The sequence below is a fragment of the Phoca vitulina genome, unplaced genomic scaffold (assembly GCF_004348235.1).
Source record: "Phoca vitulina isolate PV1807 unplaced genomic scaffold, GSC_HSeal_1.0 scaffold59, whole genome shotgun sequence".
NCBI lineage: Eukaryota > Metazoa > Chordata > Mammalia > Carnivora > Phocidae > Phoca > Phoca vitulina.
Genome location: NW_022589762.1, coordinates 2,764,843 through 2,784,689, shown reverse-complemented (window position 1 = coordinate 2,784,689; position 19,847 = coordinate 2,764,843). Strand labels below are relative to the sequence as shown.

Sequence of the window (19,847 nt, the reverse complement as noted above, 5' to 3'; positions counted from 1 at the left end):
GTGGCATTGTGTCCAAAATTGCATAGCAGTTAGTGTGAGAGATGGCGCTAAAACTCATGTCTTCTGATTGTGGGTTAGCGTTCTTTCCACTGTGGCGTACTGCCAGTCCTTAAATACCTTCAGTACAAGGGGTGATTTTGTTGTTGCTTCTTCATTTCTAAAAATAAGATTCTTGTGACATACTTTTAGATTCTTTGTATAATGTGCTACAATTTATCCATTCAGATTAAAGGTACATATACCTTCAGTAGGGGTACAGGCTAAAGATATGCCCTCTCAAATATTTTGTAGTTTATCTGCATTAATATCTTCATTTAATTATTCACCTATATCGTTATCTTTCCCTGTATGAAAAGCTCTCATAGTCTGTTTTTTTTCCCCCTCTTTTGAAAGCTTTAAGTCATTTTATTTTCTCTGGGTAGTACTAGTTTCAGTGGGCTGGAAGAATAGCTTTGGTTTCAATGACAGCTCCATTATTTACTATGTGATCTTGGGCAAGTTACTTAAATCTCTGTAAGGCTAGGGTCATCATCCGTAAAATCAAAATAATAGTACATGTGTCATGGGGATTAAGTGAATTAACACATAAAAAGTGCTTGGCACAATTTGGTAGATACTACTCATTAAATGTTAGTTATTATTTAATATGTGAATTTAAATCCTTAAAAGTCATTTTGTGTTTTGATATCCTTTGTATTTTTTTGTGAAACTTTTTTTAAAAATTAATTCATTTGAGGGAGAGTGTGCGTGAGTGTGAGGGGAGGGGCAGAGGGAGAGAGAATCTCAAGCAGACTCCCTGCTGAGCGGGGAGCCCAGTGTAGGGCTCTGTCTCACAACCCTGAGATCATGACCTGAGCTGAAATCAAGAGTTGGACAGTCAACTGATGGAGCCATTTAGGTACCCATTTTGGTGAAACTTTTGTATGATGTGTTTGTATTCCTGTAGATTTCCCCTTTTTCCTCCCCTACCCTTTAGTTCTATATAATACCTTCTACTGATTTTGAACAATATCTTTATTTTGTCATGGTTCATGCAAAGTGAGGCGCTGTCGTACTTACCTTGTTTCCTGTTGGGAATAAACACAAGTTAAATAACTGAGATTTTATAGATTATCTCAATCATTTTTTTAAGACAATGTAAAACAGAATAATGCGAATCCTAATTTATTGAATTCAGGGTTCTGAGAGCCGTGGTAGCTACTTTCTGACTGACTTCCCCAATCTGCTTCGTTTTTTCTACTTGAGGAGGAAAGCTGATTTGGGGTTTTCTTTTTTGTCTTGATTCTAGCACATGCAGATGACAATCCAGGCTCTCCAGGATGAATTGCGGATCCAAAGGGACCTGAACCAGCTGTTTCAGCAAGATAGTAGCAGTAGGACTGGTGAACCCTGTGTGGCAGAGCTGACAGAGGAGAACTTTCAGAGGCTACATGCTGAGCATGAGCGGCAGGCCAAAGAGCTGTTCCTTCTTCGAAAGACTTTGGAGGAAATGGAGCTGCGTATTGAGACTCAGAAGCAAACCCTAAATGCTCGGGATGAATCCATCAAGAAACTTCTGGAGATGTTGCAGAGCAAAGGACTTTCTGCTAAGGCTACTGAAGAAGACCATGAGAGAACAAGACGACTGGCAGAGGCAGAGATGCATGTCCACCACCTAGAAAGCCTTTTGGAGCAGAAGGAAAAAGAGAACAGTATGTTGAGAGAGGTGAGTGACTGCTTTTTCCCTAAAGACTTACTGATGGTCTTTTTTTCCCCCTGAATAGTCAGCATCTTAGCTTAGATAAATTTGTATGTTCTACTGAGTTAGTGGAAAGTAATTTCTTCTTTTGTGTTTAAGTGCTTCACTGATTTCTGTTTTGATTGGCTCTCTTGTGTGAGATGGCGTTGACTGGTATGTATACTGGCTTGATAACTTTCTGTATCTTTTTTCCCCCCTCCATTTGGTTTCTGTAGACTCATTTTGTTGCTAGAGGGGCAGAGAATTTTCTTTGTTACTCATCTCTTAATTTGTTCATAGAGACACACACAACAAAACCAGAATCAGAGTACCTAACTATTATTTAATTTTAGAATATTACTAAGAGAAAGTAAGTGGTTACCTCAGTTTAGGTGTGCTTATATAGTCCTTGGCAGTAGTAGTGGATGTTTGCCCTGTGGTTTCCATGGAAACTTGCCTTGCTGTAAAAGATATGTAATAAAAATCATTTGCTGCCATGGAGGCACAGTGAGAAAGAATGATACAGAGGCACACTGCAGTTATTTTTTATAGAGGAAACTCAGACTTTAGCTGACCACTGTGACTGTTGATAATTCTTTGCTTTTCTAGGTAATGATTCATTTTAAGGAAGTATAAATGAAAAATTCATCTTACATTGAATTAAAAAAATTGACATATAATTCTCTATATGTGGCCAGAGACTTTAGCCATTTGGATGGGGAAAAAAATCTCAGAACTGTGTTAATGTCAGTCTGAATGAAATATGAGGAAAGAAATTAAAAAAAAGTGGAATATTCCCAAAACAGCAAAATAGCAACTTTAAAAGACTACTTCTATATTTGAAGTTCTATAACTTCTCCTTTTATAAAAATTCTGAAATATTTATTTACAGTGAGGATATTTTATTTTTGATAAAGGGGAAATTCAGTGTTTTTTAAATACCATGATTTTATTACACAGTAAAGTCACTGTAGGTTATTGTAGTAAGATTAGGAAATAGGTTAGCAAAAAATCAAAACCCCAGGTATTATTACCTAGTGATAACTGTTATGTATATGTTTACAGTCATTTTTATTATGTATACGTTCTTTTTATATTTCTTTCTCTTAAAAAGGTAGAATACTCGGGGCACTGGGTGGCTTAGTCGGTTGAGCATCTGACTCCTGATTTTGGCTCAGGTCATGATCTCAGGGTTGTGCAATCGAAGGATCGAGTCCTGTGTCTCGGGCTCTGCACTCAGCGGGGAGTCTGCTTGGGATTCTCTCTACCCCTTCTCCCCTGCGCTCTCTTGCTCTCTCTCTCAAATAAATAAATAAATCTTAAAAAAAAAAAGAATGCTATCCATTAGTATTGTCTAATATAACTTTCTGTGATGATGGAAATGTTTTGTATCTGCTCTGTTCATTATGGTAGCCACTAGTTACATGTGCCTATTGAGCCCTTGAAATGTGGCTAGTGTGACTGAGGAACTGAATTTTAATTTCTATTTAAATATAATTAATCCAGAATTAAATTTAGTTAGTCAAATTTAAAGTGTCTACATGCAGCTAGTGGCTACATATTTAATGCAGGTATGGATAATGCAATGTCACCTGCTTTTCTTAATAATTTGTTTTGACCACCTTTCTTTTGTCAGGTACAGGTAAGGTTTTGTAATTTCTAATGAATTTATAAAGTTCCGTTGCATTTATTTGAATACCTTTTGCTGTTGAAAATTTTATTTTCATATTAATTTTTCAGTATTATAAAACTGCTGCACTGAATATCCTTAACCATGTATCTCTGTACATTAATTTCTGTGTTTAGGATAAATTCCTAGAAATGAATTTGCTCAAAGTGTGTGTACATTTTTGAAACTGAATAATCTTATCTTCCAGAGTGATTGGACCAGTTTATGTTCCTAGCTGCATATAATGTGTTCTTATGATTAATCTGCAGCTATGTACATGTTATGCTCTTCAAATTATCAGACTGTAATATTTTAGAAAATTATTAATCAACTGCTATGTCAAGGAACATTCTGAGTTTGTTTCAGTTTACTTTCAATTTACTTTACTTTATGACCTGGCCATAGAACACTGTTAGAGGAGTTGTGATAATCTTACACAGCATGCAACATGAAATCTGTACCAACATCGTGAATTTTGAATGTTAGGTTTTTAGTGCTTCTGTTCTGAATATTTCGACCTATGCCCATTTATTTATTTAAAAAAAATTTAAATTGAAGTAGAGTTGACATACAATGTTACGTTATTTTCAGGTGTACAATATGGTGATTTGACAAGTCTATACATAATGTGCTATGCTCACAACAGTATTTGCTACCATTTGTCACCATACAGTGCTATTACAATACCATTGACTATATTTCCTCTGCTGTACCTTTTATCCTTGTCACTTATTCATTCCATAACTGGAAGCCTGTATCTCCCACTCCCCTTTACCCATTTTGTCCATCCCCCCAACCCTTCTCCCCTCTTGGAACCATCAGTTTGTTCTCTGTATTTTTGGACTGTTTCTGCTTTTTGTTTTTTCTTTTATTTTGTTTTTTAGATTCCACAAATAAGTAAAATCATATGATATTTGTCTTTGTCTCACTTTTTGCACTTAGCATAATACCCTCTAGGTCCATCCATGTTGTCATAAGTGGCAAGATCTCATTCTTTTTTATTATGCCTATTTAATTTTGAGTTTTGGAGTTAATAAGGGGTGAATAGTTAAGGATTGTGAAAAGCCACATTGTTATTCTGGCAGAGAACAAGCAGAAACACAGTGAATTTGAAAAACCAGTAGGAAAAAAACCATGAATTTAAGGCTGATTTTCAAGTAACAAGCTCTACAAATATCAAGTCCCACTTATGTACATAATGTGGAAAGAAATACAGGCCTTGTCAATCATACCAACACACAATTCCAGTTGCTGTTAGTAACATAGCATCATTTTATAGGAGACAAAATCATACGAATTAAAATCTTTAAGAGCAAGTGGAAATGATTGCTTCAGAAACAAATGTTCTTTTTTTTTTAAAGATTTATTTACTTATTTTAGAGAGAGAGAGCAAGCACAAGTTGGGGGGGGCAGAGGGAAAGGAAGAAAAGCAGACTCCCTGCTGAGGGAGAAGCTCTAAGTGGGGCTTTATGTCACAACCCTGAGATCATGACCTGACTGAAATCAAGAGTCAGATGCTTAACCAGATGAGCCACCCAGGTACCCCTGGAGCCAAATATAAAAAAAAAAAAAGAAAAAGAAATCTTTAGAATTCTTGTTTTCTTTTCAGTTTCTCCTATTTACCTTCAAGACTTAGACCAAATTTCAGTTCTTCTGTGAAGTTTTCCTTGTGTAGCTTTATACATATATGTAGATGAATCAATCATATTATAGTATATTTATATTTACATGTATGTTTCTTCATCATTCACTTAATTTTTTGCATCAAAGATACATTTTTTTTAAAGATTTTATTTATTTATTTGAGAGAGAGAATAAGATAGAGAGAGCATGAGAGGGGGAGGGTCAGAGGGAGAAGCAGACTCCCTGCTGAGCAGGGAGCCCGATGCGGGACTCGATCCCGGGACTCCAGGATCATGACCTGAGCCGAAGGCAGTCGCTTAACCAACTGAGCCACCCAGGCGCCCCTCAAAGATACATTTTTTAAAAAAGATTTTATTTTATTTATTTTATTTTTATTTTTTTGAGAGAGATAGACTGTGAGCTGGGGGGTGGGGATGGGGTGGAGGGGCAGAGGGAGAGAGAGAGAATCTTAAGCTCCATGCCCAGCACAGAGCCTAACACAGGGCTCAATCTCATGACCTTGAGATCATGATCTGAGCTGAAATCAAGAGTTGGTCACTTAACCAATTAAACCACCCAGGCGCCCCTAAAGATCTTATTTTTAAGTAATCTCTATACCCAACGTGGGGGTTGAACCCACAACCCTGACCATGCTCCTCTTACTGAGCCATCCAGGTGCCCCCAAAGATACATTTTTTTAAAAGTTTACTTTGAAGATTTATGTATTTGAGAGAGAGAGAGAAAGAGGGGCGTGCATGTGCATGTGCACACGTGTGGGGGGAGGGGAAGAGGGAGAGAATCCTTAAGCAGACTTCCTGCTGAGCCGGAAGCCCAACCTGGGGCTTGATCTCACAACCCTGAGATCATGACTTGAGCCATAATCAAGAGTTGGAAACTTAACTGACTGAGCCAACGAGGTGCCCCACCAAAGATACATGTTTTTTTAAAAAAATCTTTATTTTGCCAGTGTCTAACAAATACACAGTGGGTACTCGAGAAATGTTAGTTGAATAAGTTGAAATGCAGGCAAAAAATTTAAACCTGGAACTTACAGAAAGGATAGAGTTTTGAGTTTTTTTTTTCCCCTGGTGTGACCACTGGGTACTAAAACCTGATGAAGATTTGAAAACAAGTTAAACCCCAAAGCTAGTTTTGCTTATGAGTTCACTTATACATATTATAAATAAAATATTAGCAGATAGAATCAGCATTATGGTAAAATGATAATACTCCAAATCAAAAGGAGTTTATTCCAGGAATGCCAGAATGGCTCAATATATCATACATAGTTATAGTTTGTATTAGGTAAAAGGAAAAGAGAACCTTGTGGTATTTGACGGCTGTCTCAAAGATATTAGATAAAATGTTACAGACATTTTCATTGAAAATGAAACAAAATGAACTAAAAATAAGGATTGAATGTTACTTTTTGGGTAAGATTTGAATAAATAACATAATAAATGTATATTATAAACATATTTCAAACTAATAGCCAGCATCAAGCTTACTGTGACATACTAGAAATGCCCGTTGAAGTTAGAAAGAGGTCAAAAATGGTTGTGTTCATCAGTATTTAACATTATTTTGGAAGTGTTAGGTAGTGCAATTAGATAAGGAAATGCCATAAATAATATCAGTAATGGTAATGGAAAGGATATAGCTAAATTGTCATTACAGTGTAGATGGGAATATTAATATAAAGATGTCACTTTACCCCAAATCTGTAAATTTAATGTAATCACAATAGGAATGATTTTGAAACGTGCCCTAATGACGTTGTGGTTTATTTGCAAGAAGAACAGTGCAGGAACACTTGCTTAAACAGATCATGATGCACGTATTTGAAATCCAGTGTTATTAAAATGTGTGGTACTGGCACAGCAATAGATAGCTAGATCAATGAAACAGAATAGGATCCAGAAATAATACAGTTTTCAGTATATGATGGATGTTTTGAAATAGTGGCCATCCATTTGGAAAACAGTTATATCATTATATCAAATTAAATTCTGGATGAAATAAAGAGCTACTTTTTTAAAACATAAAAACACTAGAAAATATAAGCAAAAAGCTTTTATTTTTTTATTTTTTAAAGAATTTTTTATTTATTCATTTGAGATAGAGAGATACAGAGAGAGACAGAGCAGGAGCAGTGGGGAGAGGAAGAGGGAGCAGAGGAAGAGGGAGAAGCAGACTGCTTGCTGAGCAGGGAGCCCGATGTGAGGCTCGATCCCAGGACCTGGAGATCATGACCTGAGCCGAAGGCAGACGCTTAACCGACTGAGCCACCCAGGCGCCCCAGTAAAAAGCTTTTAATATAATCTTGGGATAGGAAAGAATCTTTCATTGCCATAGCAAGAACCTTAAAGAATTAAATTTGTGTATGTTAGAAAATACAGTTAATAAAAGTTAAAATGATAATTTGGGATAAAGCTTTCTAATATATGGCTAGACTAATACATAAAGATTGTTTCTAAAACAATAAGAGGCTAGAGGCCCTTGGTACCACCTTTCCTTTCTCATTTATTCAACAAATATCTTTTGAGCCTCTGATATGTATTTGATCCTGGGATAGTCATGGGGTATACATTTTTCATGTCAGCACACGTGGTCTCTGCCCTCCTAGAATTTAAAAATCTGGTGGGAGACAGTAAATTGATAATTATGAGATGAGCTACGTGATTGGGTGGAGTCTAATTATGTTTCGGGAAGGGATTTCTGTAAACAGGATAAGCATCTTTGAGGAGGTGCCCCTTAAGGGAGCTCTGAAGAAAGACAAGGAGAATATCTTGCTGAGCATTTGGGTAAAATCCTTTCATGAAGAAAGGGTAACAGTTTCAAAAGGCCTCATGGGAAGGAATTTTGAGGAAACAGCAAGATGGCTAGAGGGCAAAAGTAAATTGTATAAGGTGAAGGCTGGCATCAGATGACAGGTTGAAGAGGTAGCCAGGGCCAAATACATTCCTTTCATTCATCAGATATTTACTGGGCACTAACCATGTGCAAAGCAGTAGGGAAATAGCAGTGAACAAAACATGCCCTCTAGGAGACAAAGCACTTGCCTTCATGATCCTTGCAGGTAATCCAATTGTTATATTCAAAGTGCAAGAAGAGTCCTTTCCAATGTTTAATCAAGGGAATGTTAAGATCTGGTTTGCCTTTTACAATTTACTCTGGCTGTGTTGAGAACGAATGGGGGAGGGAGAGTGAAGAGTGAACAGGGAAGTCTAATAAAGAACTTAACAGCTCTAATCTAGGTTAGGTGAGTGGCGCCTTGAAATGACCATTGCACATTGTATTACTAGTGGATCAATAAAGTCAAGAGGAATTGTGAGTTGGCAACACCAAGATATCCATAGGTTTTATTTATTGGACTTTGACCATCTTTAAAAAAAAATCAGTATTTCATCAGTTCTAAGACTCACGGTTTTTCTTATTTTAACAGTATGGAATTGAGTTAAATCTTACCTTTGATGGCATCTTACAGTCTGTCAGCGAGGCAGTCATGCTGGATTTGTTTGCCTGTGCATTCACAGTCATATACCTATTCCTTTTGTTACCACTTTAGTTTAGGGTGTGAGCATTGTTGGTATTTCTCGTGTTAACTTTAATTGTTTATCAGTATGTCATCAGTAATAATCATGTAGTGAATTGGCATTGAAACCAAAGTTACTGGCATAGGGAAAGTTATAAAAACAGTTCAAATGATATATAGTTAAACTTTGGTTAAATAAGTAAAAGAGAACTCTTACAGTCAGTATAAAATAAAAATTTTGAATGAAAAAGTTTTGTGTCATAATTTATTTGGAGGCATTTCCTCCCTTTCTTTCCACTACATAAAACAGTGGTATGTACAACAATCAATGGCATCTTAGATTTGATGAAGTACTATAACATTAAAATGGCATTCATATCCAGGAGCATTTGTGATTAGTTTTTCATTTTGTTTATGAAAATGATTCTGTAGTGACAGGTAAATAATTCTCCCAAATAAAAGCCAAAGAAGAAAAAAATAAATTAAGCATCATATTTTGTTTGTACTGAAATTACATTTTTATGGGACTACTTATTGTTAGATCTTATATTGTTTCCTGCGGTACTTTTCCTTTGATTGATAGAAAAGTGAAGACATTTATTGGACAAATATTGAACCACAGTCAGGACTTGTCTTGGTCAGTGCCTGGGGCTTGGGCATATAGAGTTTTAATAAGCTTTATAGGTAATTCTGTTACACACCAAAGTTTGAGACCCAAGTTTGGGTTCTCATTCTGTTAGCAGAACATACTTAAAGTTGGCTATGGTTGGATCTGCATTCCATATGCATACCAAACATTATCTGTAGGCCAAAAAAATAATATATTTCATACCTATATATGCTCTGAATTTTAGAAATGTAGATGCTGTTGTGGTAAATAAAATATAAATTTGTTTTAAAACATTATTACATTCATGCTAGTTTTTGTGTCTATAGTATTTCAATCAACAAACCTTGTTAGCATAACTGCTATCATCTAGGGGTTTACAGAAATGTTTGAGGTTAAAAGTACTAATATTTGACTAGGTTCTGGGCTAGGAATTCTGAATCTAACTAGTATATCTGAGGAATGCCTATTTTTGTCATTGGCAGTTGTAAGGTAGAAGCAGAGAAGATAGGAAGGAAAAAAAGAAGTAAGAGAAAAAATAGAAACAGACAAAGCATAGGAAGAATTTTAAAAAAGGAGGGGGTCCCAAGTTTTCTGCTTTGTTAGTGATTTTGGAAAATATGGACAGTTGCATACCATATTCAGGTTATTCTTCCCCTTTTCCTTGTATCATTTGTGCCCATTTCCATTTTGACAAGATCACGTTTTCTCAGTAATGCCATTACTAGAGATGGCAAAGGGTTAAAGTATAATGGTTGCTGACACAGAGAACCACGAGGACTCTTTCTGCTTATTCTCCCCGTCTTCCTTATTCCTGTCTCGTCTGTGTTTTGAGTACAGTAAACCCAGAACTTGTGGAGGATTCAATCTGTGAAGGGGTCTCACAAGCCATCTGGAGCTTCTACCCTTGAACCAAGGGTGCTGGGGGCTAAAACCTGAAACTTGAAAGAAAGAAATTTCAGACATAAGTACTACTTTGCAGTCACAAATACTCCTTTTTCTCAGTTGTGTAAGTAAAAGTTGACTTACTTTTTAAAAGAAACTACTTAAAAGAGAAAAATAGGAAAATTCCTAACTTGCTTGGTTTCTAACTCTAGATTAGTCATTATTCTTTGGTAAATTAATGAGAGGAAATGAACACCTTTTCTTTTGTCTACCACAGTTGACAGTATAACAAGATCCAGATAATCCTACCTGTATTTTAATTGTTTCATTTCAGGCCAAAGGAGTGAAATAGAGCGAGCAAATAGAATATTCTAGTTCTTATTTTTATTTGAATAGTACATTCATTTCTATTTCCTGTCTCCTCTCTTTATTAACAGTGCATGCATGAGTCAGAGGCTTGATGTACTCAGTGGGAAAGGGGAGTTTATCAGCTCACTGACTGCAAGATGTATTCATAATGAGTTTTAATGTGTAGGCCTCTGAATGGAAATTTGTTACAAGTGATAGGTTTAGAAATGTCTTAATAGGAAAACTTCTGCCTGTGAATGGTTTAAAATGCATCCTAGTTCCTTAGCAAAGGAGGATTTTTTGTTCAAATGGATTTGTTTTCCTTACATGCTTGCTAGCATTTAAAATTATTATCGTTTAACCTTAAGACATTTGGAAATCTACCTTATTTGGAATTAGGTAATAGGAAAGAAGTCAGATAAAATTAGTTCACTATCGGAATTGTGAGGTATTTCAAAGAAATGCAGTTTTAATGTTTTCAAGTTGATACAGAAATACCAAATGAAAAATGTAAAGTATAGGTTATAGAATTTTATTAATAGATGAAGATAATTTACAATGAGCAGGATTCATTTTATTTTTGCTTATTCTTTTAAACGTTTTACACTCATTTTATTGAATAAATATTATTAAATATCTGCTGTGTGGCCAGTTGATCATCTTGCTTACAGTGTGGAGAATAGATTAAATGTGGACAAACTGGAGGTGCAGAGGAAGCTGAAGAGTTTGTTGTTTTAATGTAGGTGAGAGATTGTTATGGCCTGAACTAATGTGTTGGGATTTTGTCCTGGATTAGTGTGTTCTGGATTTGACTCTCTTCCTTAATGAAGTGTTTTGCCTTGTGAAAATTAATTTAATTGTGGATTAACTTGATCTTTAGAAGACTTGCTTTTAAACGCTGTTAGGGCTGACAAAGATAGCCTTTCCTCTTTCAGGGCTAAATTAGCTCTACTTCTAAGACTTGGCTTTTCTGGTGTCTCTACTAAATGCCTCTGATGTTCTCCTTACTTTGGTTATTTGGAGCTAGGATTTTTCCCAGCCCCATGTGAGTTCAGGTAGTTGCTCAACTCATAGCTCTCTGATAGTTGTTCTGTCGCTAGTTAATTGTTTCATGTGGAGTCTTGCCCAGTGCATGCGCACTTAGGGTTTGGCCAGAGACTCAAGGGGACCTGTGTCAGATTAGGCACTGCTGCTTTTATGGCTACCTTCCTTCTCTGTGATATTCTGCTCTGCACGTTTCTGCTGTCTTAGGAATCTTACCCATTGATCCTTCTGAGTTCTGCATGACTGCTATCTTCTGTTGGGGCTTCCTCTCTTTGCTTCACATACTGAATAGCAAGTCTGGGCCATCAGTGTTTGTTTCTCCTCTTTCAAAGGATCATAGACCTATGCACTTGTTTTCCAGTGTCTGAAAACAGTTACTTTGTGCATTTTATCTAATTTTAAAATAGTTTACAACAGGAGGGCCAGTCTTCTATCCATTATGGTCAGATCATGTTGGTTTTGTAGAGAGTGAGAAGCAAATGGGAAACTCATTGAAGGATTCAAAGCAGACTAAACTGTCATAATTTGTTGATCCTTTGTGAAGATTACTGTGGTGCTCTCTTGAGAATGGACAGAGGAAGTGGAAGGAAACTAACAGCTGTCGTAGTAATCTAGGGTTCAGCTGAACTGGAAATGGAGTGAAGTGGAATAATTCAAGACATATTTTGAAGATGGAGCAATCCCTGCCTCCTGTTTGAATTGGTTGTGGGAAATGAAGATCTGGGAAGAATGAGACACTGGTGTTTGGCTGAACCACTGGGAGGGTGGTGCCATTTAATAAGATGGAGAAGACTCATCTCTCATCACACTCATCAGATGAGGGGCTAGATTAAGGAAGAGAAAAATCAAGAGTTTTTTTATGGACAATATAAATTACCTATTAGACATCTAAATAGAGATATCAAATGGGCAGTTGGATAAATGAATCTAAAATCAGAGCAGAGGGCCTAAGAATTCACTAGTGTTTCAGATAGTGTTTAAGCAATGTTATGGATTAGAGAGTTTAGATGGAAAAGAGAAGAGAGTTTAGGACTTGTCACCTGGTCACTGTAAGTATTTAGGGGTCTAATTTAGAAGGAAGAACCTGCAAAAGAAACAGAAGAAGCACTTGGAGAGAAAGAAGAATAGGAGAGTGTGGTGTCGTAATAGTCAAGAGAAAATGTGTATATAGGAGGGAGTGGCCCACTGCTTTGAATGCCTCTGAGAGTTCTAGGAAGATGAGGACAGAAAGGTGTCCACTAGATTTGGCACCCTGGAATTCACTGGTGATGTGGATGAATTGTTTGAATGGAGAGGTAGAGAAAGAAATAACTAAAATAATTAAATTAAAGCAACAGTCTTCCATTGTGTTACTGGAGAGATCAACTTTGGGAGACTGTTGCTATAATCCAGGCAGAATCTCTAGGAGGGCTGGAGAGACTGGGTACAGAAGTTATACAGCCAAAACCAGTCTCCAATCCATCGTGCTCCTTTATCGGTTTGGTGAAGACAGTGCTGCTCTTGGTGCAGGGCACAGACACAGCAGCCTGTTTGGCTGACACCACTGACACTGCTCACTACCTTTGGAACCTCTGCCATTCCTGAGAGTGGGAGCTCGAGGTAGCTGCTGCCTCTGCCACTCATTGCCGGAATTGTCACTGTTCACGTCCCCAAGTCTTCTGTTAAAAGATTGTGGTGGAGATGAGGTCTTGTGTCTGGACTGCAAGAAAGGCTGGGGAAAAAAGTATGTGGCATTTTTAGCTTTTATTGTGGAAGGAAGACTGTCTTAAAATGTGGAATCCCCAAACATAAAAGGGAGATTAGATATCATGGTAAGAAAGAGTGATAGATGTCCACTACAAGGTTAGATAAATAGATTTTGCAGGTTATCCATGGAACGGTAAGACAGTTGACTTTTGAACAATGAGGGGGTTGGGAGCTGACCCCTCTATAGTCGAAAATCTGCATAGAATGTCTGACTCCCCCAAAACTTAACTACTAATAACCTATTATTGACTGCAAGCCTTACTGATAACATAAATGGTTGATTTACACATAGTTTGTATGTTATATGTATTAGTTACTATATTCTTTAGGTGAGCTAGAGAAAAGAAAAAGGTATTAAAAATCATAAGAGAAACACATTTACAGTACTGTACTATATTTATTAAAAAAAAATAATACATATAAGGACGCCTAGGTGGCTCAGTCAGTTAAGCGTCTGCCTTCGGCTCAGGTCATGATCCTGGGGTCCTGGGATGGAGGCCCGCGTTGGGCTCCCCACTCAGCAGGGAGTCTGCTTCTCCCTCTCCCTCTGCCCCTCCCCCTGCTTATGCCCTCTCTCTTTAATGAATATAAATAATAAAATCTTTAAAAAAAAGAAAAAATAATACATGTATAAGTGGACCAGTATAGTTCAAACCCGTGTTGTTTAAGAGTCAACTGTAGTTGAATCTGTGGGATTGGGGAAGGGCTACCTTGTATTGGTGTGCACATTGTTCAACCAAACAAGAGCTTCCTGCTGATGGAGCAAGTGGGGCTTAAAACTCAACCAATGTTTCATGGTGAGGTTGCATCTACTCCAGAGGGGTTGCTTTTTTTCTAATTCGTATTAAGTTTCTCTGTGAGCTGGTGGAGTTCCTGGAGTGGGGCTATAGAACTGAGAAGAGTTCCAAGGATGGAATTTAGAAAATGTCTGTGTGTGCTTAGGCTAGGGAAAGGACAGAGAATAAGCCTTTAGAGTTAGGATAATTCTTTAATGGAAGGCAGTTGAAAATTTTAAAGACGTTCCTTCCTTAACTCTCTCTATGGTTTAAAAAAAGAAAAAGCTATTACGTGGAGTTCAGAAAGGATGTGGACTGACAACAGCTATTAGATTTAGGAACAAGATGGTCCTTTATTTGATATGGTAGAGAGAGTCATCCAGTAGTGAGGTGAAGAAGAAAACTAGCTGATAATTTATTCATTTTTTCAGTCTTTCCTTCATCCAACAAAAGAATGGATATGGAGGAGAAATAATTTTTAATGATTGCTTACATGTCACACAGTGTCTGAGGAATACAAAGGACAGTTTTGCTCTGAAGGAGTTTATGGTCTAGAGAAGATTATTCCAAATACAGTAATTCCAAACTGAGGGAAGAGTGGTAAGAGATGAGGTCTTGTAGGCTACTGAAGGGACTCTGATTTTGCTTTGAGTCAGATAGGGAACTATGACAAGAGTTTTGGGCAGAGGAGTGACAAGATTAAATTCATGCTTAAAGGTCACTCTGAGTGCTCTTTTGAGAATAGACTGTAGGGGAGCAAGATAAAGGGTGGGGAGCCTAATTAGGAGCTTTTTGTTGGATTTAAAAGATATGTGTATTTTGTTTGTTTTTAGATTTATTATTTGAGAGAGAGGGAGGGAGAGAGGAAGAGAGAGAGAGAGAAAGAGAACATGCTGGGGGAGGGACAGGGGGAGAGGGAGAGAGAGTCCCAAGTAGACTCTGCTGAGTGTGGAGCCTGATGCGAGGGTTGATCCCGTGACGCTGAGATCACGACCTGAGCCAAAATCAGGAGTCGGATGCTTAACCAACTGTACCACCCAGGCACCCGTAAAAGGTATATTTTTGTTTGTGGTTTACTCCAAGTGGTAACAGTGGAGATGGCAAGGAGTGCTTGCATTTTGGATATGTTTTGAAGTTAGAGTTAACTGGATTTCCTGATTGTGGCTTGAAAGCAGAAGGAAGGCATTAAGACTCAGGTGTTTCACCTGAGTGACTGGAAGGATGGAGCAGGCTTTAGAGCACCACCAGGAGTTTACTCTTGGGCTTGAAGAGTTTGAGGTATTTGTTAAACGTACAGATGGGATACCTTGTTGAATATTTAAGGCTGGAGTTAGGGAGAAAAGTAGCAGAAAGGGTGGTATATATTAATAGTGGTTTGCACTATAGTTTCAGCAGCCAACTGGTAAATGTGGATGTTCAAAAGTTACTGGTTTTTAAACTGTTGACTTTATAATTTAGAACTTTTGTCAGTTAGTGGCACTACTCTTTGAGGAAGAGGTAACCCAGTGAAGTGTGCAGTTCTGTTTTCTGTTTTCTCTCAAACCATTCTTCCTGGCCAGGCAAGAATGAATAAGTTAGGTGAAAGGTATAATTAAAGTATTATACATTCCTTTTATTATGGTTAAGTATAGTTCAGATGGAAAGTATTCATCTGTGTATTCTCCGGGATCACTAGAAGCTATGCCAGGGTACTTTGGAAATGTTGACTGATTAAGTCAGAGACATTCACAAAATCTGACAGGAAATAGCCTGAGGTGGTCTGGTAACTTCACTGTGACCCTTGAAGACCTTAATTGTGATATTACTACCATCGCTTCCTTTCTTCCTGATTCTGAACTCACTAAAATTTAGATGAAAAAGAATAGTTATGTTTTTATGACATTTTGTAGACATGAACAACCTTATCTTCTTTTTTCTTTCTACTTGTCACCCCAGTAGAGAGAGATTTTCATCACAGGTAGCCAGGTTGTTACTCCGGGGTAGATGCTATAGAAAGGATGTGGTTAACACAAATGCTTTCAGTAGCTCTGTGCAGTGCAGACTGATTGTGACTGCTTTTATTTCTTCTTTTAAAAAGGGAATATTTCTGATCTCCCTTTTGGACTGTTTGGAGTTCTGATTTATATGTCTTAGAGTTATGTGGAAAATTGACACACCAGTCTGGGGTTGTGTTGTAGTTTCCATCTGTTGTACTGATTTCATCTGTGTGACTGATTTTAAATAACTAGGTGTTCACTGACAGGGACTCTTTATGCCTGTATGTTTGACCCTTGTATTTCCTTAGCCTGAATGCAGCCTGTGGGTTTTCTGATCCACTGGGGAAGGTCTGGTGGACAGGGATCAGAGTGTCTTGTAAGGCTGGGGCAATCATCATCTTTACACAATTACTCCCTCTCCCCCGTCCTTCTCTACCCTCCCTTTAAGAAAAAACAAGAGTGTAAAGGAGGACACTTACTCTCTTTTTTGCTTCTCTTGTATAGGAGATGCATCGGAGATTTGAGAATGCTCCTGATTCTGCCAAAACAAAAGCTCTGCAAACTGTTATTGAAATGAAGGTAAGTAAGAATCTATAAGAATCTTGTGAGTCACTTTATACTTTGAAGTGATTATGGACTTTCCTGTGTGAGTTTTAGAAAGTGGTGTGTAATAATATTTCACTTATTTTGTAGATTGAGAAGACATAGTAAGATGATTAAAATGACACTTTAAAAGAACTTCAGTTTTATTCCCTTTTAGTTATAGATCATAACTCAAATGGGACCAAAAAGGCTTGTCCAGAATTTCTTTAAATGAGCTATGCTTAAACCTTTTGATCTCAGGACCCCTGTATTCTCTTAAAATGACAGGCTCATTCATTCATTTTTAGAAAATGCCTGCCTAATACTAAGTCTGGTAGCCATAGTTTGTCAATTGTTCTTTCAAGTAAAAATGATGTTCCATGAAAAAACTACCTAATGCAGCTTGCAACTCAAAGAGGCACACAAGTGCTATTCCGAAGGAACAACTGTCGTACTTAAGTGGGCAGAAATGCCTAGCTCCTTCCCATTTCATCACACAGAATATTAAAAAGATGTGTTCCTAAGGGTTGTGACTAATTAAAAGTAATAAATTTTACTGCTTCATTAGGGGCATTCTCAAGGGAAGCAGTCTTCCAAAAATTTTATTTCTAGGGGCGCCTGGCTAGCTCAATTGGCAGAGCGTGTGACTCTTGACTTCGGGGTCGTGAGTTTAAGACCCACATTGGGCCAAGAGCTTACTTATTTTTTTTTTTTTTAATTTCTGATATTTCTTTCTTTTTTTCTGTGAGTGCCTGACACTGAAGAGTACAGTGACTGCTGGTATGGTTTGGGGCCACTGCCTGTTGTCCTAAGACACTAGCAGTTTTTTCCCACTATTGCTTATATACCTTTAGTGCAAATGTTAACATAGTGGAGAAGGCACATAAAGTCATAGTATTATTGCGAAAATAGTTTTGACTATGCAGACTTCTTGAAAAGGTCTGGGGGGATCCAGCACATAGAACATGGACCATACTTTTGAAAAACTCTGCCTTAAGTTAATGAATAGTTAGAAATCTTTGGGCTCTGTGTTATGTTAAGAGCTTGCCTTCTAAATTCCTTGGATTCAAAATTTGGCTTTACTTGAACCAGTTATATGACACAGAGTAAGTTACTTAACCTCCCTATACCTCAATTTCTTTATCGATAGAAGGCGGTAATAATATTGCTATCCCGTAGGTTGTTTTGAGGTTTAAATTAGTTATGGCAAGTAAAACACTTTGAATAGTATCTGGCATATCGTAAACTGTTAGCTGCTGCTGCTATTACTATTTTTATGAACATCATAGTCTTTCTTACAAAAGCTGAAAGACTCTTACAGATAAGGACCTCTCTTTCTTTCTCTTTTTTAGCTTCTTCATATTCCCTAAAAAGTTTGACACTTTCTGCTTTTGGGCCTTTATTTGATATTTGGTGATACAACAAGAATATTTAGTTATTGGTATATAGTTTTATCGAAATAGAGGCTTCTCAAGTACAGTTTTAAGAACTTTTCTCTGAATTTAAATGATTTCCTCTTAAAATTTTGTTTGTGTATATCTTTATTTCCAATGGGGAAGGGATTTACCAAACAAATTCTAAATTAGTAGAATTCTGGGTTCTTTATAGTTAGACAATTAGCAGTCTTGAACATAATCCTGTAAAGAGCCTTAAAAAGGTTTCATTGTATGTTCACATTTCCCACAAATTTCTTTGTACATTTTATTTCCTGAGCCCTGTTTAAACCTAAGAATAAAACACATGAATGTACCTATGTTTCCAAAATCATGTTATTCACCTTTGGATAGAATAGGGAAGTATAATAGTATTAATTGGTAGTGGATCTGTGTTAAGTTGTGTTAACCTTCAGCCATTTGGTTAAGAAGCAAGAGATTCTGAGATTCTGATGGCCCAGTTGGGTCAGGTGGATGCTTTGCTGAAATCACAGCTGAAATAGTTGAGCTGCTGAGAATGTGGCATGAGCTTGAGAAAATTATGAAGGTCTAGAGTAGTCTTGGGGGGAAGAGGAAAGGAAGATGATTGATAGACCATTAAAGAGCCTACCTGTCTTCAAGGTGATGTAATTTTCTTTTCTCTTCCTCCCTTCTCTTGCCTTCTTCCCCCTCCCATCTTCTCCCTCTCCACTCCACTTCCCCTTCCTTCTTCTCTAATTTTTTTCCTTTTTTCTTTAGTAGTGGAGGAACAGGGAAGACTTACTGTACTGCTCTAGATGAGAGTTTTGCCAGGTAGATAATGGCAGAATTATTGGGATGCAGATGAATTGAGCATCATGGTGAGAGAGTAGTTTGTATGATCAGTACAAGAACGTAGTGTGGATAGGAAGGAAGAGAATTCAGAGTGGGCTGACAGGTTGGGAGAAAATGTGACAGGGAAGTGGAGATCTCTGTGAGGTTTAAGAACAGCAAATAGAAAATGATGGTGCAACAGCCCTGGGGAGAGAGTCCTGGGTGATTTTAGGATCCAGAGGGTAGTCCTATCAAGTGGATAGCTGAAATGGACTGGTGGATGAGATCATTGGAATTTAGGACATTGAAATCCCAGGATGATGGCAGGAGTGGCATTTGAAGGGACGATTGATTGTGAGCCAGGTGCCAAAGATGTTTTCAAATGGCCAGGAGTGATTGGGAATTCCCTAGATGGCAGCAGCGAGGAGGGTAAAGTGAAAAGGAGTGTGAGCTGTAAATAAAGGGAGGCAGCACTTTTCCCCTGCTCTTTTCTGGTACTGGGGCATTAGTGACCTTCATTGGAGAGAGTGCAGGGAAAGTATATCCTTTGGGAAAGTCAGTTTACCTTGGGATAAGGAGACAATTTGGGGGGAAAAAAGGTGAGGATTTGAGAAATTTAACAAGGAACAGGGGATTCCAGTAGGCTCATTGGAATTGGCTGATTAATGATGGGAAACCCAGGGCTGGGGAAGTACAGACTAGCAAGATGATAAGGAATTTATTTGCTTGTTATTATACATTCTAGGAATAAGAAACCTTGTTGGAAGGACTGTCCTCACTTAAACCCAGTCTGGTTGAGTTGGTGCTAGAACAGGTTGAGCATATCAGACATTGCTTTTCTGGCTTGATTTCAGTGAGTAGCCTGGCAGGTCTCTTATCTGGGCAGTCAGTGGCAGCCTCATGACTTTCACAGTTATAGTTTGGTCCCTTTTGGGGAGAAGCTTTTATGGGACATGATTTGGTAGTGAGGGTGCTGATTTGGTCAAGAGCTGCCTCTGTATTTGTGTTGGAGTTAGAGGAGAAGATGGATAATGTTTCTTGGGGCGTTGTGGGGGCTTTGTAGAGTTAGAGGTTGTCTATGTGATGTGTGGAGCTTGAGTTCATAGCTGGAGGC

The 19,847-nt window shown here is 37.7% G+C and overlaps 1 protein-coding gene across 14 annotated transcripts in view; it reads left to right on the top strand.

The window, feature by feature from the left end:
* ERC1 (ELKS/RAB6-interacting/CAST family member 1) overlaps nucleotides 1-19,847 on the top strand; it is a 548,010-nt gene that overhangs the window by 95,195 nt on the left and 432,968 nt on the right. For all 14 annotated transcript variants that reach the window (XM_032390726.1, XM_032390723.1, XM_032390722.1 and 11 more), the window contains exons 3-4: nucleotides 1,289-1,705; nucleotides 16,431-16,505. In XM_032390726.1, the coding sequence (XP_032246617.1) occupies nucleotides 1,289-1,705; nucleotides 16,431-16,505 (492 nt within the window). The remainder of the gene's footprint in view (nucleotides 1-1,288; nucleotides 1,706-16,430; nucleotides 16,506-19,847) is intronic.